The sequence below is a fragment of the Pituophis catenifer genome, unplaced genomic scaffold (assembly GCF_029215685.1).
Source record: "Pituophis catenifer annectens isolate HBS135680 unplaced genomic scaffold, rPitCat1.0.hap2 SCAF_2, whole genome shotgun sequence".
NCBI classification, from domain to species: Eukaryota; Metazoa; Chordata; class Lepidosauria; order Squamata; family Colubridae; genus Pituophis; species Pituophis catenifer.
Window position 1 is genome coordinate 245,717,477 of NW_027256882.1, and position 24,570 is coordinate 245,742,046.

The 24,570-nt window shown below is 36.5% G+C and overlaps 1 protein-coding gene and 1 long non-coding RNA gene across 3 annotated transcripts in view; one reads left to right on the plus strand and one right to left on the minus strand.

Annotated features, from left to right (window-relative positions):
- KCNN2 (potassium calcium-activated channel subfamily N member 2) overlaps positions 1–18,795 on the minus strand; it is a 78,420-nt gene extending 59,625 nt beyond the window's left edge. Inside the window, exons 1-4 of one of the 2 annotated variants that reach the window (XM_070935724.1) lie at positions 18,774–18,795; positions 16,291–17,444; positions 14,853–14,948; positions 2,976–3,394 (exon numbers count right to left, since the gene is read on the minus strand). In XM_070935724.1, coding sequence (XP_070791825.1) covers positions 2,976–3,394; positions 14,853–14,948; positions 16,291–17,444; positions 18,774–18,795 — 1,691 coding nt within the window. Of the gene's footprint in view, positions 1–2,975; positions 3,395–14,852; positions 14,949–16,290; positions 17,445–18,773 lie in introns of those variants that run through there. The other variant, XM_070935726.1, reaches the window with a different exon arrangement.
- The window catches only part of LOC139311316 (uncharacterized), a 199,628-nt gene continuing 192,581 nt past the window's right edge, over positions 17,524–24,570 (plus strand). Inside the window, exon 1 of the long non-coding RNA XR_011599930.1 lies at positions 17,524–17,720. This is a non-coding gene — a long non-coding RNA (uncharacterized lncRNA). The remainder of the gene's footprint in view (positions 17,721–24,570) is intronic.

Below are 24,570 nucleotides of genomic sequence, written 5' to 3' on the forward strand. Positions count from 1 at the left end.
ATAAAAAAGAACACCGCTTGGGGTGGGGGGGCGAAAGCCCTACTAAGCAGGTATATACAAAAGTATGAAGGCTATTGCTTAATGCATTGTAAGCCGCCCTGAGTCTCTGGAGAAGGGCGGCATATAAATCGAACCAATCAATCAATCAATCAATAAAATGTTTAAAGCCTAACATGACCCAGAACCTGTTTTCTGTATTTTCAATAAGATACGGAAGGGAGGACTACTCTGAGAAAGTGTCATCATTAGAGAAAATAAGGATGACCTTTCTAAAAAGAAAGAGGACCTAGAAAGAAAAAGAAAGAAGAGTATGCTCCTAAATGTTTAAAAATCAATTCTCCTGGCTCCATTGCCATAGTTGTGCCATCCAGCTAGCTACAGAACAGCTGATTGGCCCATTAAGCGCTGAGGCTGACCTCAGCTGTCAATCAGCTTGCAAACTGAAAATTTAACAATCGATTCTCACAAGCTGCAGCAAGCCAATGCCAGCACACCACTGTCTGCTTCCCTTCTTTAGAATAGCAATCTTTCTAAGATAAATGTTTAAAAATCAATTCTCCTGGCTCCATTGCCATAGTTGTGCCATCCAGCTAGCTACAGAACAGCTGATTGGCCCATTAAGCGCTGAGGCTGACCTCAGCTGTCAATCAGCTTGCAAACTGAAAATTTAACAATCGATTCTCACAAGCTGCAGCAAGCCAATGCCAGCACACCACTGTCTGCTTCCCTTCTTTAGAATAGCAATCTTTCTAAGATAACATAGTCACCAATCCTATAGGGCACGGGTGTCAAACTCGATCGCATCACATGATGTATCATGACATATCGCAACATTTTTTTCCTTTGCAGAGCCAGGGTGCGCGTGACCTGCACAAGATGCATCCGGACCCTGGGCCACCAATTTGCCAGGCCTGCTTAGGGGTTTAGAAAAATCAGCAAGACTTGCCCATTCCAAAAGATTTCTGGCAACTGACATGATTGGATTCCTTCCTACAATAAAGTTATGGTTTATATGGAATTTGGATTTCCAATTGGCTTTGTACCCAAGACTGGACTAGAATTCATGTCTCCCCGTCTCTAGACTGATGCCTTAACTACTACAGCTAACTGGCCCTTTAAATAATATATACGCCTACATAAATAAAACAAGAAAGTAAAACATTTTGTATCTTCTGCATGTGAATGCAAGAAGGATGCCATTTATGGACTTCCACCACCAAACTTTGTTTCCTTATCCTTTGATAGGTGCTGATATAAAACTAGGATTGCTATTTTGTATTTCAGCATTGACCATTAATATTGTCCTTACTGGATCAGATAGATTAAATTAAAGAGCTGGTTACTAACTAATAACAATTCCATAGGCCTGAGCTTGTTATCTTTTTCTCTTTCCAAGAGAAGAAATAGAACAAAAATAATTTGACTGCTGAGTGCCGTTTTAGACAGTCTTTCAAAAGTGAATAAATGAAATGTATTCTCAAATATATGTGTGTAAGTCAATGACCCGAGAAATATGTGGAAACTGATTAGTCAAATATATTTTTCATGATGTTGCCTTACTATGCATTATTTTTTTAAAAAAAAGTTAATTAAGAACTTGTAACCAGACCAGATGACAGTGTATCACTATAGCATTTTTGGAAACCAACAACTCTAGCAGAATATTTGCAGCAAGATTTGGAGGACATGAAATATACAGCTCCAAATAATTAAAGGAAATAAGTTAAATAAAATTCCCTTAGAATCATGCTAAAAAATAAGCTTTGACTTTTTAAAAAAACAACCATAATTTGCAAATTACCATTTTTGCAGTTTTTAGATCAGCAGAAGAAATATAATGGGCCATAGTGATCTTTTTTATAAAAATGAATGCTAGGAACGTTCATTCTAGCAATATTCATTCTATAAACAAGGGAGAAAACTCATAGAATTCCATAGAATCCAACTGATTCCTACTCATTTGTCGACTGGGATCACCAATATACACCACAGGACTGAAGGGAAGCAATAAGTCATCCACCCCATGCGCAAGAAAATTAAGATATCCTCAGTGGGTTGCTATCTGACCTGTACTTGAACATATTCATTACAAAAGACCTTGCCTCTTCCCTTGGTAATTCTCTATTGTCAACTGTTCTGTTACACATTCTTGCTTAATATTCAACCAGAATCTTCCCATAACTACAATCCATTATCCCTGGTCCTTCTTACTGGATTGGTAGAGAATAGATTTTGGCCTTCTTTATGACAACCCTTCAAATACTTAAAGAATGCTATTATATTCCCTGTCAGTGGGAACATACAGTAATTGCATTCTGATCCATGGTCATAACAATGCAAATAGTTCCTTGTTTGATTTTGTTTTCTTTTTCTGTCCAATTTTGGATACTAAGACTACTGATAATCATCTAAATCTTTCTTTAATGATACCAGTATGTTTTATTTATTCTTGATAAATATAAATGTCATAACAATAAGAAAGTTGATCACAGTCAATATATATATAGGGGACATAAAGCATTGTGGGGGACCTAAAGCATTGTGCTGAGAAAAGGGTTGCTTTTCTCAGCACAATGCTTTATGTACCCTAAATCTAGTAGGAAGAGGACAACTCAAGGACCTCTCCCTGTTTGAGCTGCATTCCAGTTCCACTTGTATAATGTTGCCCTCAGGTTAAGTTGTAATAAAATGTATCTAGATTCTGAAGAATTAAATACTAGTTCAACTGGAAGTGAAATAAATTACTGTACATTCAGTAAATGACCCTATAGCAAGAGGAAATTACAATTTAATCTTCTCTTTCAAATGCTTAAATATAAGACATTAAAACTGTAAGGAAGGAACCAAAAAGTTATAAACCAAAAAATAATTAACATCCATTAGAAGGAAATGCTCAAATTAATAAGCAGTGGTGATAGAAAATGTGTACAAAATATCACTGAACCAATCATAAAGTATACTTTATGGCAGCTTACCTTTCACAAGCTCTGACAGTCCATGCAGCAATTATCCATAAGGAGATACTAAAAACCAAAAGTACAGTTCCCGGGCATATTGTCATTAAGGTTTTCATAACAAAACGTGTATTGAAGTTGATCTTGTTTAGTGCTCCAATGCTTCTGGATGAGGCATCAGTGAAAAGTTTGCTATGCAAAAGCATAACTCTGGCAATAAGATAAAGTCTCAGGAACATAGGTATGGATAAAATTATATCCACATCAGCTATTGCTGTCGATGGGGTATAGGAGAAGGCAAGACGAGCTGTCCATGTAAAAGTGTAGTTGCCAGGGATAGGATGAATAGCACATACCAAAATTTCCAAGCAGATGAAAAAAATGCGCTCATAAGTCATGGCTATTCTCCAATCATCTGCTCCATTGTCCACCATAAATAACTGGAAAAGAAATGCAGACGCTCAATATTAGAGAAATATTCGCTTTAACAAATATGAAAAAGTGTATTCTGAATAATACTTCCTCTCTCAAGCGTTTCTCAACCTTGCCAATTTTAAGACATGTGGTATGGGCTTCAATTCCCAGAATTCTCCATTCCATATGCTGACTGGGAAATTCTGGGAGTTGAAGTCCACACGTCTTAAAGTTGCCAACGTTGAGAAGCACTGCTCTAAAAGATAACTTAAGGCAGCCTATCTTGTCATTTAAATGTGTTTCAATCTTAGCAAATGAGGTAAGCTGGGACTGTTTTGTGCATGAATACTCTTATATTCCAGCAAGATCCAAGGAATAGGAAAATCTTAAATGGAATATATGACCCAGGTTAAAACTATTTGTATTTACCTGATTTGTTGTTGTTGCCATTAGGCTTGTCACTAATATGTATGTTAGCCCCTGGTCTAAGAAATAATTTTGCTTTCTTGCTTCTTTTTTTTTCTCAATGGTGATAATTAAAGCACCCAGAGCAATCCATGATTATTAAAGGTATAATCTGCTTTTTTACAAATTCATTTTGACTGAAGTGAAAAATCAAACTGTTTTTAAAAAGCAACTTTTTATGTCTCTTTTTTCTATGCGAATGAGAATAGGAATTATCAGTGCATACTTAAACTTATCTAGAAATAAATATTCCCATTAACTCATTAGGGCTCTCAGGTAAACATATAATGGAGTGCAGAACATATTTTTAAAAGCAATATGTGACTAAGTTTGGCATTCCTAAAGATTTTAAACCCTTACTTCAAAAATGTCAAGTAATGATTGCTCTCTAATTTATTCACATGGGTAAAACAATTTGTTACTGTACTGGTGATGTGGCAAGCAATAAAAAATATTTAAAAACAACAACAACCCAACAATTTTACTCATTGTGCAAGTAGCACAAGTAACGCAAGTAACACATCCAAGATATCCTCCCAATAAGGTTAGGTGTATTTCAGGAACAATCAAATGATTTCAGTGGAAATAGTCTTATCAATATATTACAATACTTAAATTTTCTTATAAAAATTAATTACATACACTTTGTTTTATCATAGGGTGGTTGTTGTGGGCAAAATAGGAGGTGGAAGATGTTGGATATGTTTGCCTTTGTGAGTTATTTGTAAAAATAATAAAGATGGGATAGAAAAAAATAAGTAAACAAACAAACAAATAAATAAAACCTGGTAGCCATATTATCAGGTGCTTTCAGTGTTTAAGTTTGCCTTTACCAAAAGCCGAAGTATTTAGTATAAATCTATTTCATTTGATAAACATCTACAGGATGTTTACAATTATTGAGTGAGGTTATCAACTCTAGAACAGCATTTAAATTGGGAGCAGATGAGGCCCCTAGCAGTAAAACTATCACATTTACTATTTTACCATTTTGTTACAATTGAAAACAAATCATTACAACAATCCCACACTTATATTGGTTGGCCTATTCAGGCATGTAACTAGCTCATATTTTTCCTGTGCAGCAGGAAAAAAGCATAAACAAATATGAACTTGGTATTTGAACGTCAGTCAGCAACTTGAACAACTTTTTAAGGCGTATAATATATTACAATCTCAAAATCAAATATGGATCATGATGGCATAGCCATTTATATTCTATTAGAAAATAAACTATTATTTTGATAAATCGGATAGGCACATTTAAATTTAGATGCTCTTTATTATCAACATAAACTTCTATGATAAAAAGATTTCAAAGACGGATATTTTACGTTTTATCAGAATAAGAAAATATTTTTCATTTGAAAATATATGGGTAAGAAGAAACTTTAAAAAATAAAAATTGGCACAGGCAATTTAGAACGGATTTAGAAGTTTATACAGATTATATAGATTATACAGAGATTATAGAGAAAGGCAATCTGTTTTGACTTAATAAAAATAATCAGCATGCTCAGGAGTTATGGGAGTTTTTGGCTATATGTTTAAATATATCTTTTAATTATATTATGTATATATAAATAGCATATAAACATTCATGCTATCTCATTCTAATAATTCATTAAACATTTAGGTAACAAGCAATTCAAGTATAATTCAAGATAAGACTCTGCTGATCAGAAAATTAACAATGTAGTAGAATAGAACACCACAAATGTTAATTTATGAAGTTAACTGGGGAAACAGAAAACAAATGTATTACTGCACATTAATCCAAAGGTTTACGAAGAAGTAACAAAAATGTTTACCCCTTCCACATATCTGCTGATTTGTCCTGTCTACAATGAATATTCTAGGAGTGTTCAGAATGATTCTGTTATTCCTTTGTAATCATATCAACATGATCTAATAAAGGTATTTACATCTCAATTATAAAAACACATTTAAACAATTGTACTTTACTGTGCGATCTTTTAGAAATTCTATTCTTGATATATTTTAGTTTTTTCCCCTCTATTTTTTATCAGCAACAATATATCTTTTCACAGCATAATTTAAAAGGTAGATTATTGAGAACAATGCTATATCAGCATCAATACCATAATCCTAGTTTAAAATCAGCACGTTTTTTACTTCTGTTCCTAACTTCGTTCCCTGCTCTGTTCACCATTCTTGCATCCTGATAAGCCATGGTTTCATTTACAGAAACATATTGTCTGAGATTACAGAATGTGTGAAACCAAAATCAATCCAGATATATTAAGATTTGGCATTATGTCTGGATTAATCCTTATGATGGGTCTGAATTATATGATTAACTATTTATTTCCTACCATAATTTTAAGTCAAGAGTTTCTTTTTTAAAATACAACGCATCATTGTAATAACAATGCACTGTAATAGTTAATTGTAATATACAGATGAGTATATGTTTGTTGCTATCTCGATATAACAAGCATGAAGGCCAAGTATATTTTCTCAAAACAGCTTTTTTCTTCCCAAATTGTAGCTGTAATGGAGATGATAAAGTTTACAATATCCCTAAAGAGTTTACATTCAAATCTGTAGCACAATTCTGAATATTCACCATCAAGATAAAATATATAATTATTAATGTTTGTGGTTCTATCTATTCAGATTAGAATATTAATTCAATTTATGCATCTAGGTTTATAAACAAAAATAAGCTGTTATTTCATTCTTATTTGCAGAACATAGAGAAATGTAGTCTCTTTTCACAGTCTCAGTTCACATAACTTTAATTTTCAATACCCCAAGGTGTTAATGAACAATATTTTTACCTATATAACATAAAAATGGTGAAATAACTTATTACCACAAACAAAATGAAAAGCAGAAAATAAAAAAGGAAATTACAATAAAATTGTCTACACTATTATGTCACCGTTAATTCCAGATAACAAAAAATTCAGGTATTAAGGGTATTTCCATTTACACTTTAAAAGGAAATCATGAAATAAGTCATTTTCTGCATTATGTTTTACTGGGTCCAATTTTGGTACAATGAATATATGAAATCATATATTTACTGAAATCAAGGCAAGAATATGTCAGAGCTTTTTCATTATGATTTATATTTGTAGTCCTATGTTGTTCACCAGAACAGACAGCTGAAGTATAAATCAAATCAAATCAATCAGTCAATACCAATACATATTTTTTAAAAAAATTCACATATATCACAGTATGTCACAGATCTAATCCCAAAGCTCCTAAAGTATACACACACACACACACACACACACACACACACACACACGCACACAATCCTAAATCAGGAAACATGAGAAGTGCAAGGTCAGTGCAATGAATTGACTACAGAAAGAAAGCAGGAAACTGGACAATACCCCTGAATAACTAGCGATCCATTGTCAACAACAAACTCTAAAAAGATTGGATTTATCTCCCTAAACCTTTCCAAAAGTTAGTAGCAAATTGTATTGTCATGGAAGAATGGAAATGATTAAATCCACTGTCGATAAATGTATTATATTTTAAGACAATATGCTATTTGCTATTTATTAAAACATCTTTTTTTGTGAAAGGCTAAATAAAGCTATAACTGTTTTAAGAGGCATATTGACTTAAATAAATCAATTCCTAAAGCAGACAGATCTGAAAAAGATTTTAATCAGTAGAAGAAAAGTACTGAGCACAATGAAATCCGAACTACTTTCTTCTAAATTTTTTAAAGTTTGCATACTCTTATTAACTATATTTAACCAATTCAATTTGCTCAAAATTAAATTCTATTGAAAATAGTTTTTGTTTTCACTCTGGTTTTCATGTGTGTGTTTATGAAAATAAATCTGTCATTTATAGGATGAAGAAGAAATAATCTAAAATATAAATGTTTTTAAAGCAATTAAATTAATGCTAAATTATTATAGGCTTTCCCCCTATTTTATTGCTTTTCTCTGTTTCAATAATGTTTCAGCCAATAACCTGGCTGCCTCATTCATTTCTTATGTAATAATCCTAAACAGATTCAATATCTCACTCCAATTCCAACTCCTTCAGTAAAATGGCCCATCAACCATATATATTCAGTGGCAACACAAGAAAGGCAAAAATTAAGGGCACCAGCATACAAATAATATGACATGTGTAATGCGACATCACAGCATTAAATCAATGTGCTGCTTTATCATCTTTTCCAGCCATGTATATAGAATAACAGAGTTGGAAGGACCTTGGAGGTCTTCTAGTCCAACCCCCTGCTTAGGCAGGAAACCCTACACTACTTCAGACAAATGGTTATCCAACATCTTTTTTAAAACTTCCAGTGTTGGAGCATTCACAACTTCTGGAGGCAAGTTGTTCCACTGATTAATTGTTCTAACTGTCAGGATTTCTTCTTAGTTCTAAGTTGCTTCTTTCCTTGATTAGTTTCCACCCATTACATAATTCTATAATTATTACATAATGACATTGAGATGCATGTGTTATCATTTTGAGACCAGTGTGTTTTGTCATGGCCTGCTGCTCCACTACTAAGTGTGCATATTCCAACATCGTTCCAAATGGTTCTAGAGATGTTTCTTCTAGTTGACTAGGAATAAAAGTCCATTGCTAGGTTTTCTTTTCAAGACAATAGAAGGATTGTTTGGAAAGCTACACTAGAATGATAATAGTTTTTCCACACCATTGCTCACCCTCTAATTTCCATTTCACTCATTACTCTTGAGTACCCCCAAGAGTCCAAGGTAGCTTGGAGGAGCTTAGAAGATTGCAAAGGGAGAGAGAATCAATTCTAATTTCATGTATACATATATGTATGCACGCATACACATACACATACACATAAAGCTTATTTCAGGGATCAGTACAGTTAAAACTATATTTTTATGCATGTGAATATTTTTTTAACCTGTGAAATTTAATACAGTTTAGTTAGTTTAGTTTTAGTTTATTTGATTTGTATACCGCCCTACTCCCGAAGGACTCAGGGCGGTGAACAGCCAAGCAATAAAATACATAAATACACAAAATTTAAAAACCAGATAAAATCAAATTAAATCATTTTGGCCCGGACAGATTAAAACACCCCAATAATTTAAAAACAGATTAAAATTTACATATTAAAAGAGGGAGGAGATTAGGCCAAGCCTGCTTGATGGAATAAAAATACAAGAGACAATGATAAAAAAAATCTGCACAATGAATCATGTGTTATTGTTACTGCAATATTTTTTTTATTATGAAAAAGGCAGACTTTTTAGTTGACTTATTTTACTAATTTAGAATAAACCAATTAATAAAAGCACATACTATAGGTAGCTTCATATGAAAATTGATTCCTGTTTAAGATTATTAATAATTACATTAAATATCCTTTGTGCCTTGGATGATTATATCATCCAGTACAAAATAAGTTGAAAGAAAGATGTCCGAGTCTTTCTGTCTTGTTTGTTTCCTATCAACAACTTCAATAAACGGACTCAAGATGGTTTAGAGCAAAATATAAACATCCACAATAAGGAACAATAAAACATCCATGGTCATAAAGGTCAAGCAAATGCAGCATTAACACACCCATGGTAGATTTAAAAATAAAACATTTATAACGTGAAACAATAACAAAAGAATCTCAGGATGTCCATTCCCTCGGAAAATGCCATATGGCAGAGCTCCATCTTTAGTTGTTTCTTGAATGTTCTCAGAGAAAAGGCAAGCCTGATATCAATGGGGAGATTATTCCAGAAGGTCATCACTGCAACAGAAAATTAGTTTCTCTTGAGATGATCTTGATGCAGAATGTGGTTGCTTCAAGGTATGCAGGGCTTTTATAGGTTAAAACCAGCACTTTAAATTCTACCCAAAAACCAATAGGGAGCCAGTATAGGATTTAAAGAACAAGTGTTTTATAGTGAGTGCCAGTCAAAACTTACACCACTGCAATGTTGTAGTTTCCAAGAAGTCTTTAAAGGCCGCACCATGTAGAGTGCACCACTGTAATTCTTTTTTTTTAATGACAAGGCATGAGTCATTGTAGCTTGATCCTCTCATTCCAAGTAAGATTATAACTGGCACATCAGTCAGTTGGGCAGATCTCCCTGATCACAGAGTCCAATGGCTAGATTAGTAAGAGTTCAGAAAGGGCCTCAAGTCAAGACCAGTCCTTTCAGAGATATTGTTTTTCCATCAAAAAGTAATTGATGAATAGGAGAACACCAATGTATCAACACTAACACTAAGTTTATCTCCAGTGTTATTGTTCTCATATATATCCTTATACTCTCAAGACACTAGGAAAGGACCTCCACAGCATCTCCAGTCCAGGCAGAGTAGCTGATACTACACCTAAACTGTTCGACGTAATGGTCTGTGAGAATAACCTTGACGAAAAGGAGGAAGAACTACAACCAAGGTAATAGTCAGATAAAACAAATCTAAGTCCAAAACAAGAATGGAATTGGAGAGAGGAACTCAGTCTTGTCCTTCCCTTGTAAAGGGAACTTTCCAAAACTTGTAAAGTTTTCTTTGCAATATAAAGATATTAAGAATTAAATATGAGAATATTATATTAAATGTATTGTATTTTGGGGAAATGTTGTAACAGAGAAATGGAAATATTTAAGGAAGAAATGAAGATAGGAGGAGTAACAAAAAGAAGAGGAAGTCATTGAAGAAACACTGAGATGACACATGGAAGGACTGATGTATTATGTGTTTGTTTGTGTAATATATATATATATATATATATATATATATATATATATATATATAGTATTCTTTACAATAAAGGCAGGGAGGCACATTCCAATTTGCAAGATTCTTTTACTGTATCTCTATAATAAAAGAGTTTTCCTATTCATAACTTTTATGTTCAAGTTTGGCCTATCTTGAAGGGCTCATACAAATGGCTTCTCTGCAGGAGCTTCATGTAAATATTAAACAGTAAGAGAAAAGGACTACCCACTGCAGCAAGTCCCAGAGTATCCACAAGGATTGCCTCTCCTTGCCCATAACAACTGATTAGAATTGCCTAGTGCAGAAAGACAAGTAGTGCTGCAGAACAGGCCCAAATACCCAATTACTGCAGGCAGTCTTAAACAATACTATAATTAACTATGTAAAGAGTTGAAGAGAAGATGAGAAAAGTGCATTCTTCCATCCAGATCATCTATTAGATATCATCTAAATGTCTTTAAATTTAATTTTAATTAAATTAAAATTTAATTTGCTTAACACAGAATACCATCTACATTTCTTCTAAGAATAAATATTTATTTTGGCCACTGGCCAAATATATAAAAGCTAAATTATTTTAATTATTAGTAGCATCCTAAATTATGAATTTTGAGAATATTCATGTATCAGTGAGGCCAGGGATCCCCAACACCCGATCCATGGATTAGCACCGGGCTGGAAAAACAAGGCCACACAAACAAGTGAAGCTCCATCCACGGGATGCAGGAGCACACGAAAGCACGTTCCCTCCAGTCTGCAGGAAAACCTCTCTCCACGGAACTGGTCCCTGGTACCCAAAAGGTTGGGGGCTGTTGAACTAGCCCATATGAAAGAGACAAATTTGAGCTCTGAAATAACTGCTTCTTAGTTTCAGAAGTCTAAAATTTATATTCCAAAATGAAAAATGACTCAAATATTGTTAAACCCAATGATTAATCATTTGCAATGATTTCTATTATCATATTAAATTGAAGAATCTATTTAATAGGACCAGGGATTCAATCAATATTTCTGGATAATACATATAACATATTTCTGTCAATTTTTGGTTGTTTAGGGACAGTCTGGACTGATGACAGACCGGACCAGCCTGAAACTATGTAAGGAACTATTATTGTATATATGCATATGGTTCATTTCCATAAAACAAGTTGAATGCATGTCAGCATCAGTGCTTAAAACCAAGCTGATACTAATCTTATACTTGAATTCTTATATTTCAAAACCTTCATTCACATGTATTTGTTTTAAAAGCAAGAATTTAGAGACACTACAGCAGACCTCCATAAGATACTCTCCTATATACCACACAATTTCAAAGCATCTGGAGAATACCAGGCTAAAGAAGATTAAGAAAGAAAAACATCATTGCATCAGGGAGGCACTATTTATATATGTTTAGGTCCAGATAATTATTTCCATCCCATTACTCTGTCTACATTTTCTTGGAATTGAAATATAAGAGATTTAGACTAATGGATCATATTCTGTAATATAACAAACAGAGAATCAAATGACTCCATGCAGTTGTAGTTGACATTACGGACTCTGAAAATGGCGGATTTTGGCAATTTCAATTTTTAAAAAAGCATCAATAAGATGTTAAGATTTTCTGTGTAGTTTAAAAGCTTTACAGAAAGCAAATATATATTCCCCTCTGTTGGCAGTCTTATCATGCCACCGTTAAAATAAAAAGGTCATTATTCTTCACCAAGAAGCGGAATAATTATATCTTTTTTTCAAACATGAACATATGAGATATTATAACTGTGATTATTTGTCATTCCAAAAACTTTAAAGTTTTGATCAACATTTTGAAGGAAATGTTATTTAAAAAAAAATTCCTTTGCCAAATGAAAAAAAATATAAGCCTATTTTTTGGAAAAGAAAAGTTAGACTTTTCAGGTTCAAGTTCAGGTTTTCCAGAACACTGTGAATAACAGATGATAGATAGATAGATAGATAGATAGATAGATAGATAGATAGATAGATAGATAGATAGACAGACAGACAGACAGACAGACAGACAGACAGACAGACAGATAGACTGACAGACAACAGATACTTAAATGCCTTAAACTGGTGTAAAAAACCTTTTTCTGATACTTAGAGCTGTCCATAGTGCTGAACAAGGTAGATTGAAGGGTGTGTTATCTTTCAATACAAACTGAGTTTTAAAAAAACTATTGGCATTCATTTAAATTCATGCAGGATCATTTATTTTTTCCAGTAGAGTAAAGTTTAGTATAGTAACCCTTGTTTTATGGTGCATTGGGTGTGTGTTTTTTTAAAAAAATCTTTCTATTGTTCCACATAACAGTAAAAAGAATAAAGTTCACCATTAGTATAAGAGACAGAGATAAAGAAACTGTTCATTGTATTTCCAAAATACAGTCATGAAATCTAGATGAGATTGTTTGGGGTGTAGTTTTATATGCTATGCAAACACTTTTCTGGTTGATTTTAAAATGCCCAGGCCAATCCTTTAAAAAAAATAACACTATGCAAGTGTTTGAACTTTCTATCACTAAGATCTCTAGGGACCATGTTACTGGAAAGCTCAAGGAAACAGTTTGCACTGAATGATTTTATATGACACTTTTTGAAACTAAAATAACCTCTGAATTAAATGTTACTCCCAAGACAGTTGTTATTTGGTACTCTGACATTTCTGAATACAATGTATGTTACTAACTTCATAATTGAATGATTCCTTGTAGAACAATTAGAAAAAGCTTTTCCTGCTTTTGCTAAATTGTATCATGTGAATTAAACTTGCTTCAAGGGCATTTAAATCATTAGAGAAAAACTAAACATGAATTAAAATAAAATATGAATTAAAATAACATCATCCATCACAGCACTTAGGTGAATCAAAGCAGAAACCTCATTTGTCCATGAGATTTGTCTTATTAAGGAGAGTGAACTTTCTTTTGGAAAATTGCTGCATCGGGCTTTGTTTGGGTGCATCAATTTTGTCATTAATATTTCTGTGAATAGTGAAATTTGGTAATTAGAAAATGGTGGAGATTTCACAAGGACTGACTAATCCTAGCTAAAACATGTGTTGAAAAAAATGAAGAAGAAAGTGCATATTTTAAAATTTAGTATGGTCCAAAGATATATAGCAGTAATAACTGCTAACAATAGTAAAAACTAAATAAGAAACTACCGTATATTAAAAAGACTGTTTACAAAACTTTCAAATGTTTATTTATATTACATCCCATTTGCAAATAAAAAGGTAGAAATGGCAACATTCCAATGCTGATGAAGGAAAAGTTGTGATAGCTTATTTAATATCTCTTCAAATATATAAAAGTAAAGACTCTCTTGAGTAAGACTACAAGTTATTATTCATTAAGTTTACTAGGCAATAATAGAGAAGCCTTTATCACTTATTTCTTTTGGGACAGCAAGGAATATCTCAAAATTATTAAAAATTGGTAGCTTTTTCCTACATAATCAGAGAGGTATGATGGTTAGTTAATTTGTAATCTGTAAATGCATTTTATATTAATACTTTAATCCAAATTAAGTCCATCAGATCATATGACCTTGGACACCTTCATAATGTATGGCTCAGTTTGGGCATATCTTAGGAGGCTTACAGTGACTGTTCACTACACACTAATATTTACCTCCACCAATGAAAACATTTTCTGCTCATGGAAAAAAATGGTATCATTTTGTTCAACGTTGTATAGGTTACACAAGGTACCTTTTATGATGTTCCTCCTTTATGGAGGTAATGACCATGGCTGAAATTACTTTAAGAAGAAAAAGAGCTATGCCTTTTAATCTTGAAATGAATCAGATGACAATCTTTCTTCAAAATCAGATCAAATCAGCTATCTTTTAACCAAAATGTGCTTTAAATTCTAAGACTACTGTGGTTATTGCAAATCCTGCAACATTTATGGATAGAATTTAGAATCTCTTGCTCTATGTTTTTATAATCTTTTCATTTTTAAAAGCTACTCAGCCTTTGTACATGAGACGTTTAACACAGCATCACCAAGGTTTAATATTTAGAGGTGACTGGAGACTTCATAGTCATGTGATCCAGAATTGATTAACAAATATACACTTATTGCAAAATAACAGACATTATGTCCCTCACTTTTACATTAATAAATTAACTGCAAAGACAGATAAATACAGCTATAACATGCAGATTTCTATATTCAGGTCTTATAAGTAATGACACCATCTCCAAGGCAGTGAAAAAATGTATTAATGCAGTCTGCTGAGTTTCTATGAGATGTCCTTGAAAAATACAGATTCATATGTGGTACATACCTGAATTTCCCTTGCATGGTATACAATAATCAGACCAAGCAGAATGATTGTAGAGAGACTAATAAGGCATTTGAGGGCTAATGAATACAACGACTCCTGCAAGAAAAAAATAGATATTTTATAGGTTGATATTTTTTTTGTCCCTTGTTTGGAAGATCTCAGAGAAAAATAGTGGCTATCTAGTTAAAAAAGATTTAGTTCGCCAGCAGAACAAAAAAATGATTCAAATTAAAGAAAGTTACATGACCACAGATTAATACTTAAGGATGACAAAGTAATGGGGAGTAATAGAGTTGCCCTTTCCTCCATCCTCAAGAAATGATTCTCATATGCTACAAAGCTGGGCAATTCTTAGCAAAAGGCTTAGCAAAAGGCTAAGAATTTCAGAGTCAAAGGGAAGATTACCAGGAAACATGGCTATAGATTAGACTGCAGAAGTCAGTGACAAAACTCTTCCATAATGTTGCCAAGAAAACTGTGTGGACATATCCAAGAAGTTGATTCAACTCAAGACACTTTGCTTTACTCAAATTATAGCTCCATAAAAAAAGTAAAGACTTCAAAACCACTCATTTAAAGAACTGAATTTCTCAAGGTTATTACTGTTATCAATGAACTAGCCAATACCTTTTCCAGCTTTGCAACATTGGCAGAAAAGAAAGAATGTTTAATATTCAGCTGTTGCTACTCTGTTGAGAAACTACAATCTGCTAATGTCTGTGTGCCAAATGCAGGGAATCTTAGTGGCAAAGCATCCCTAGTATTCATATGGAAGACGAAAAATGATGCAAAGCAGATATTAGAGAAAATATTCCAAAGGTAACGTCTATTGGTTCTACAAATCAGTAAGTTACTCTTTGAACAATGTAATGCATCACACCATTTGCTCAAAAACAAAAAAAGCATGGCTGAGTTGACATTCTACCTATCTGCAGGGGGAAGAAAACTTAAAAAAGACACTCATCAAAGCAATCCAGAAAAGTTGCCCTGAAGATGATTTCCATAAGGAAAAGTTGGCAACTGAAGCACTATCACTGAGAGCTCCTTATGCTGGAAAGCACCCCATTCCAGATTCCCTAGAATGCAGACTCAGGAATATCACTCTTACAGCCATAGTTATTAAGAATCTGTGATTATGCGTCTGGGAACGGGTTTGTTAATAGTCAACAATCTTCATGGGGCTCAGTTAAGCATTCAGGATCAAAGTCTGAAGCTAAAGGAGGGGGGGGTAAAGGATGGGGAAATACTTAAAGCAAGTGAAGGAGAAGGGATAAAATAGCTAGGGATATGCGAAAAGCAGCAAAACAAAGAAAAGGGGAAGGGAAGGGAAGGAAAAGGAAGGGAAAGATGCTTTTAGAAATATGATACAAGAAATACAATACACGAAAGGCGAGAAGGTACAAGGCGGTTGATCGTGGGGGGCGGAGAGTCTCTCTACCTTGGTGTAAGCGCCCCAAGACAGTTCGGTTTCGATCACCATCACTACGATCCCGAACATGCCGAAGATCAGCGCATAGTCGCTCAGCCGCTTCCGCTTCTCAAAGAGCGCGCGGCGATGTCCCAACTTGTAGCCGATGTTCTGGTTCTTCTTCTTGCTGGTTTTGCCGCCGCTGTTGGTCTGGCTGCCGCCGCCGGCGGATCCGTAGAGCGCTAAGTTGTTGGAGTTGTTGTGCTCGGGCTTGGAGACCACGATCTCGGGGCCGGCGGCGGCAGCTGAGGCGGTGGGGCTGGAGTGCGGCGGCGGCGGCTGGGGCTGGGGCTGCAGCGGCTGAGCTTCGGAGTCCAGCTCGTGGAGGTTCCTACGGGACGAGCTCAGGTTGCTGAGAGGACGCATGACGCCGCCGTTGTACCTGCAGCTGCTCATGGCTATTTCCGTGAAAGGGTTGCTCTCGCGGCGCTGCTGCTGAAGTTGGTAGTGGTGGCTGCCGCTGCCGCTGCCGCTGCCGGTGCTGCTGTTGGGACTGCCCGCCGGTTGGGGCGGCGGCTGCTGCTGGTGCACGCTATGGCACGGGTGAGAGTGGGAGTGGTGGTGCTGGTGGGGCTGGGAATAGTGGTGCGGCTGCCTGAACGAACTGGCATGGCTGGAAGGGGTCAGCTCGCTCACGTTGAGCTGGCTGCCCTGGCGGGAAGAAGCTGCGGAGCAAGAGAGAGGTGAGGAGCGAGTCCGGAAGGCGACCGACAGAGGCGACGAAGTGCGGAGAAGCAGCGGCAGGTTATCGCCCGTGGCAGCCGCAGCCCCGTAATAAACGCAGCTGTTGCACTGGAAGCACGGGCTGGACTGCTGCTTTGGCTGCCTCTCTTCGCTGTGCTGCTGCTGCTGCTGCTGGTGCTGCTGGTGGTGGTAATGCGGGTGTGGGCGCTGCTGCTGTTGCTGCTGCTCTGAGCAGAAGCTCGGCTGGAACTGCAATGGGGTTTCCATGTCAGAGCTGTTAAAGCTGCAGGAAGACCAGGCGGCGGTGCACCCTGCGCAATGCGTTATGGTCGGCAGAGGGGAGTCCTGTTGCCGCCACGACGGGCCCATCCCGGCTCCCGTAGAATCCAGGCGACGAGTCCGATTGGTCGGGCGAACCAAAACAACGGGCATCACGTCACCTGGAAGGGGCGAAAAAACTGCAGCGTGAGAAGAACACCGCGCGGGGAGGGGAGCCAAGAAAATCCCAGGAGCGGCGTTTGCTGTTGCTGGTGCTAGTGACAGTTATCAAAGTGGGGGGCGCGCTGCTTCTCTCTTCCCCCCCCTTCGCTTGCCCCCTACAGGGGGGAATTCCTCTTGCCGCCACCAGACACCCCCCACCCCAGTGACAGTCCGGGAGGGAGGAGGGGATCTATCACCAGTCCCATCCGCTGTTGATGCAAGAACTGCTCAGACAGGTAAGGGTGATCCCTCTCCTCCTCTCTATCTGGATTCCTCCAGAGCTTGTTGAACCGGGGATTCAGACCTTAAATGATAGCTTGGTGTTTATTATATTTCGCTATGATATCCTACCTTCCGCTCCATTTGTGCTCTTCTCCCCCCACCCCCACGCTAAATATTGTGGGGGAGGGGGCTTTGGGGGGGAGGGAGTGAAGGACAAAGGAGGGAGACCTGCAGGGATTTATATGCCGTATAAAAACCTTTGCAGAAACCTTCAAGGAAGGATTCCACAATGTTTGTAAATTGCTCCCGAATCGGGGGTCTCGTTTTGGGTGAGGAAGCGAAAGGGCAAACCGTTTGGGGGGAGGGGGGTAGGTCTTCCCTATTTTGTGATGGGAGGGGTTACCCTCAGAGGAAACAAAAAGGACGTGTGTGGCGTTTGCATCTTCGCCTGGCAGGTTTCACAGCTTCTACACTGCAATTTTGCTGGGAAAGCCCAGGGATGCCCGACCATAAAAAAGCAGGAGAAGATAGTAAAGCAATAATCCAATTCTCAAACCGCTTGTCCCAGCCTAAGTATATTGTCAACTAGAAGAGCGATCCGGAGGGAGAGCTCTGAGGACTGCGGCAGGGAAAGACCGCTGAGGAAGGAGGATTCCCAGCTCTAAACAAAGGGAAATCCCGGAATGCCAGCGCGAAAGGCGGTGCTCGCGTTCCTCCTCCCTCCCAAGCGACGAAACGGGAAACCGCTCTTTCGGCTGCGGGGGAGAGGAGGGAGGGAGCGAGGGAAGCTTATTTAGCCCTTCCCGGCTAGCCAGCCAGCCAGCCCTTCCCAGGAGAAGGCGATGAATTTTGTGCGAGCGACCTTTGCTAGAAAGCGGCGACACCACCAGCTGGGGCGGGAGCCGGGCGAGCCGCAGTAACTCCCGCCAGGCTGTGCATTGGCGCGGGGAAGCCCTGGCGGTGCAGTGAGAGGGCGGGGCGGGAGAGCCGGCAGCCTTCTCGGCTGGGGGAGGGAGGGTTTCCCCGACCGCGCGAGCGCGCCGCCGCCAGAGCCTCGCCTCGCGCACATTTACGCTTTTTCCGAAACATGCCGAGCGGCGCTCCGCTTCCACCGTTCGGGCTGGACTGGGGACCGGCTTGGCTCGGGGCCGCGGCGAACTACTCAGCCTTGGGTAAATCCTGCCAGACGATCTCGCCGCCTCTTGGCGTCTCCCGTGCGGGGTTCCCTTGAGTTTCCGGCGCCGGTGGGATTCTGCAGGACGGTGGGCAGACAGACAGGCATATAAATACAGAGGATGCAGCGGGAGCTATCCCGGGGGCTGTTGCTCCGCTGCCTTGGGGAGGGAAAGAAAAAAAAAACCCCTCCCTGAACGGGAGCGAAAGAGCAACAAATAGGTTTTCTTTTGACAAGAGTGCCAGATTGTGTCGTTGAAACCGACCCAGCCGGTCCTGACTTTAAAGCCTTTTGTTGTAAGCAAAGTACAGTCCTCTTAGAGACGCCCCCCTCCCCCTTTCTTTCCCCCTCAAGCCCTTTCTAACTCTGGCTCGAAACAATAACTATAAACCTCGCAGTGGAAAAATCGCTTTATTAGATAGGTTGCGACCAGGCTTTTTTTTCTTAAATTCGATTGTCATGCTTTTTCAGTCGCTAACACTGAAGCAAATGACATCATCTGCTTTCTCCCTCTCTCTCTCTCTCTCTCCCCCTCTCTCTTTCTTTCAGCCACTGACACTGAGGCAGATGACAAAATAAAATTATAAAAAAAGATCCTGGATATAATACTGTCCATAACTGTCTGTGCCAGGCCCTTAGGTTTGGTTTATCACTAGCTAAGCTAGCGGTGGCATGCACTTAAAAAATACTGCATTTTACACCCTTGATTTAATGCCACTGAGATACAAATATTAATGCTTGTTCAATTAGAGAATGCTTCATTGTCTACGGCAAGACAAAAATCTTTTCCTTTTTGGAAAAGGTGGGGGGAGGTGTAGCAATGGGCTTTCTGCAGTGTGCTGGAAACTGCATTGTCCAAATTGTGTGAGAGCAGAACAAAAAATTGATTCAAATTAAAGTAAAAATAATTTTCATATAAAGAATAGACAGATATTTAATAATTCCCCTTTTTGCCCAAATTATACTTTGGTGGAAACCTGAGAAAAGGGGATTTGGGGATGCCCCCAGACTTAGGCTGCAGGGCTGTGACTTTTAGGCCATAGCTTTGACATAGCTGGTGTAGCCCCTGCAGACTTCCACTAGCTGTACCTCCCTGATATATATATTTACACTATTAGATTTCTGCAAATGATTGTGACCCAGAATTCTGGGAATCAGCAAAGAGTAGGTTTTAGGAAGGGAGAAATTTTTGCGGTGTCTTAACTAAAATTTATATTCCACAAAATGTTTGTATTATACTGTGTTGTGTGATATGACATTGCAATGACATTTAAGATATTGAAAAGAGCGTGATACAGTAAGAAAGATGGAATGGGGGATAAGATTTTTTTTTTTAAAGTGATTAGTCCAGTTCATGAAAGTTACTGTAATCCATGCAAGCTAATCAAGGCTGTGATATGTTGCAAGAATGCAAATTAAATATCAGTGATCAAAATTGCAATGTGACTATAGACCAACGAAAATGTCATATATTACTGTTGATTAGCATTTTCTTCTCATTTTTCTCTTAAAAAAGCATGTTAAAATCAACAGTTGGGTTCAGGATTTTTAAAATCGCTTTAGAGGCGATAATATTGGAACCATTTAATAAGTTTAACATACAGATGTATCCATTTTAAAGGTTTGACCTATTGTCATATTTCTGATTGTACTGGTTTATAAAATATACATTCAGACACTATATATTTCAATTATTAATATTTCTTTGGAAATTAAAATCCCAGAATAGAACAGATTAATTAATGGCAGATTTTTTTCACTTCTGTAACTACTGCAACAGTCTACCAAATGATCAAAAGATTCACATGATAAGGGCAGTCCTAATGGGTCAAGAGAAGCCAAACAGTGAAACAAGAGCATTTTCATTAAGTAATTGAATTTCTGACTTGGATCCAGTTTCTTGAAATTCTATTCTGCAACAGCCCTAAAGTTGATCATCTGCTACAGTTTTGTCTTTTTTTTTCCAGCATGTTCACATAAATAATTCATTTTAACAGATTCCAGAGAGAATATAATGCTAAGCACATTTGCTGCTTGTTTTTTGTTTTTATTCAGTTCTCTGTATCAAACGTTCAACTGAAAATATTTTCATTATATATATACTTTCTTTGAACTTCACCCTACCTCTTGTTCAATGTTATCTTACTTGGTACATTAGGCTGCAAGCTGGAATGTTTTGTTTTCTGGTATACTCTAATACATTATATTGGTGACATATTTTGTTCAAATAACTTCTTTTTTAAAAACTTACATTATGATTTATTATATCTGCTTAAGATTGTACGTTTTCAAATATGATTCAGAAGAAGTGCTTGGACCTTTCATAAGTACAAACATAGCATCTCTCTGCTATTTGTTAAAGACAACGTATTTTTTTCAAGCTTTTTCATGAACCTGAAAAAAATGCTGCTGCTTTAGAGTCAGATTCATAAAGCAATCACATCTTTTATTCAGACTCATCCAAAAGCATTCACATGAGGTCCAGCAGCTATTTCGACTCATTATGCAATAAATATTTAACTTGAATTGAAACCATTATGTTCAGAATCGATTAAAAATATAATTGCATATAACAATGTTATAATAATATTAAAATAAAGGTATTTTTGTAGTTGTTCAGCTATTTGGACAGATTTTTATAATCCAAGAAACTGTAGTTTCATAGTACAATAATCCAGGTTTGTAATGTCTTTAGAGCTGCAACTCACAGCATATTTTCTTGGAATTAACTTTTATTTAAGCCACTAAAATTTAATTCTAAATAGATGCAATTAGAATCCCATTTCCTGCTGTATTATTGTAAAATACAAGTTGATTGAAGCAGATGCCTTGTTTAATCAATGGACAGTATTTTTTAAAAAAATGTGCTGTATTTTATATTACCAAAACAAAGTAAAAGAAAAAAGCTAAACTTCTTATTATTCTGAATTCTTAAGTAATCTGTGTATAGTTCAAGTCATAATGCTTTCAAATCAATGTAGTTCTACATTGAAGGAGCAATTTGTTACATTGATGTATGGGATCAATATTTCCTGATTCAAAAAGGATTAATGAATTTTTGATTTTGTTATTGCTTACTACTTTCTCTTTGAAATAAAGCTTAACAAACACTTGTCTTTGGCTTTACTCTCAATTATATTTTAAGTTCACTCCCTCGGAGAAATTGAAATCCATACCCATAACTTCCATATGTAATTAAGTAAGCATGTATATGATTGCATTACATTAACATGACTTATAAGAGCAAAACTCAACAGATGGTTCTGAGGAAGCCTCCATTTTAATTTCACACCAAATATAAGAGTTAGTAAACCTTCTAGTGATTTGTTAACATCCTATGCTTTCAAACCTTCATAAATAATTTTGTTGCTAACTTCTGGAATATTATATGCATTTGAGGATAACTCATCAAGACAACAAGGACTAAATGGGCCAGTATATAACACAAAAGTCATTCATTTTCTGCACTTTTTAAACAGCACATTTAAAATCATTTAAGTTGTTTTAATTATGTCTGTGGAGATTCTCAGTCATCAAGGTCATGGTTATCTGAAAAGGTGCTTTTCAAAAGGCAACTGGATTTTGATTTTTCTTGAAGACAGTTCACTTGTCACCCAAGTAGCTTTTTCAGTTCTAACTAAAGAGCTGTTTTAATTATCTAGCAATTATCTAGCAATTGGTTTTGAACAAGAAACTAACACTACAATTCCTTGTGATGTATATAATCAATACCTACAATCACACATATAGTACATGGCATTCCAATAGACTTAGTGCAGTTTTAAGCCACTAACACTTAAAATTACAGTAAGGCATTTGGGACATCCTGAATTATTTGAGATTTATATCCCACTTTTTCTTCAGGAGCTTATAGTGGAGTATAGATGCAATCCTTTGCTTTTTCCCCACAGGGTGTGTGTGTGTGTGTGTGTGTGTGTGTGTGTGTGTAAAATCATTGGAGTAGGAATTGTTCTCAGCTACCCACAGAAACTCACTTCTGGATGACTTGGGCTCATTATATTATGGTGAATGAAGAGGGAGATTCCATATCAATATTCCCAAATTGATTTTATGTAGTCTGACTTATTGTTTTCAACAATAAGTTAAAAACAGTTAAAAAATGTTTTAAATAATTACAAAGTATCCATAGTGATACTTATTGTATAAGTTGTAGAAGAGTATATTACAATTGCATTCTTAAAGAGAAAATGTTTTATGTTTGTATGGAATAACTGCCAATTGTTCTAGACTATAAAAATAGAACCTAAGGAAAAATAATATTTAATATTTGCAGATGAACAAATCAAGGAAGATTGACCAGATACTGCCACCTAGATAGAAAGCCAATGGTCTGATCATTGGTAGGTAGTACAACAAGTAATTACAACAAGTAATTTAATGAAGACAGTTCTACTAAGGTGCAAAAGACAAGCAAAATATAACTAAATATTGTTCTCTAGAGCTATATTTCATTACAGCCTGCTTGTTCCACCCCTTCGTCATCTGGTAGAATAAAGCAGAGGAATAGTTTTGAGCAAAAGGGGCAGCAAAATTGTCAGGAACCAGATTCCTGATGTCCAGGCCTCTTGATCTGATTTTTATTCTTTTCTTTCTTTCTTTCTTTCTTTCTTTCTTTCTTTCTTTCTTTCTTTCTTTCTTTCTTTCTTTCTTTTTTCTTTTTTTAAAAAGGCAACATTATTTAGCAACTGTCCTATTTTTTTTCCTGCCCCATTCCCTTTACATACATACACATAGAAATACACACTTTTTCCAGATCCCAATTTATCAACTTGGAAAAGAGCTTTCAAAGGCTTCCCAAGTTGAGTTGAGATTCAACTCATATTTTGAGTTTAAACTCTGAAGGTAGATATTCAATACTTTTTTTAAAATTGCAGGCTAGCTCCACTGAGCTGAGCCTGATAACTTTGATGCAATAAAATTGAATTTAGCTTGTTGGAAGAAAAAGAAAGAATGCTTGTTTTCGTTTTTCAACCTTTTGTTTTGCATTGCTATTTCCATGATCTTCATCACATAATTATTTCAGTTTGACATAAATCATAAAAATGTTCCAACCCCTTAAAAGGCTGCAGAGATTTAGGAAGAATGAATATGTATATTCCTGCTCAATTGGCACTAGAAAATGTCAACTAGACAGTAATGGATGATGGATATAAGAGAGAGAATGATCCACTTGTTCAGCATTTTGAAAGCAGGGCCCTCAAGGCTATACTTTCCCAAACCCCACAGTCTTCACCAATTCTTTTAACTTTGTTCCTTGTGTGAGAAAAGCTTAATTTAAAAAATTGAATGGTGGAAGATTCGTGTTCTCATGGACATTGACATAAACTGGAGGTTCCATGAAAATGAGGCATGTTGTGACAAAATAACTTATTTATTTATTTACTTACTTATTGAAATTTATTAGCTGCCCAACTCCAGTGGAATCTGGGTGGCACACAAAATTAAAAATAAAACAAAACATAAAAACATTGAGAAAAACATAAGCAAAGCCCCTTATGAATTTGCATGTAATGTCACAATGCAAGTACAGAATAGCTGCCCTTTGGTTCACTATGACACAATATACATTTGCCTTTTGTCCCATTTTGCAGATGCCTGTGCCTCATATCTGATGCTGCACCATCTCTTTTCCAAACTAGTGTAATTGGAAATGATTTTAGTCATTCCCC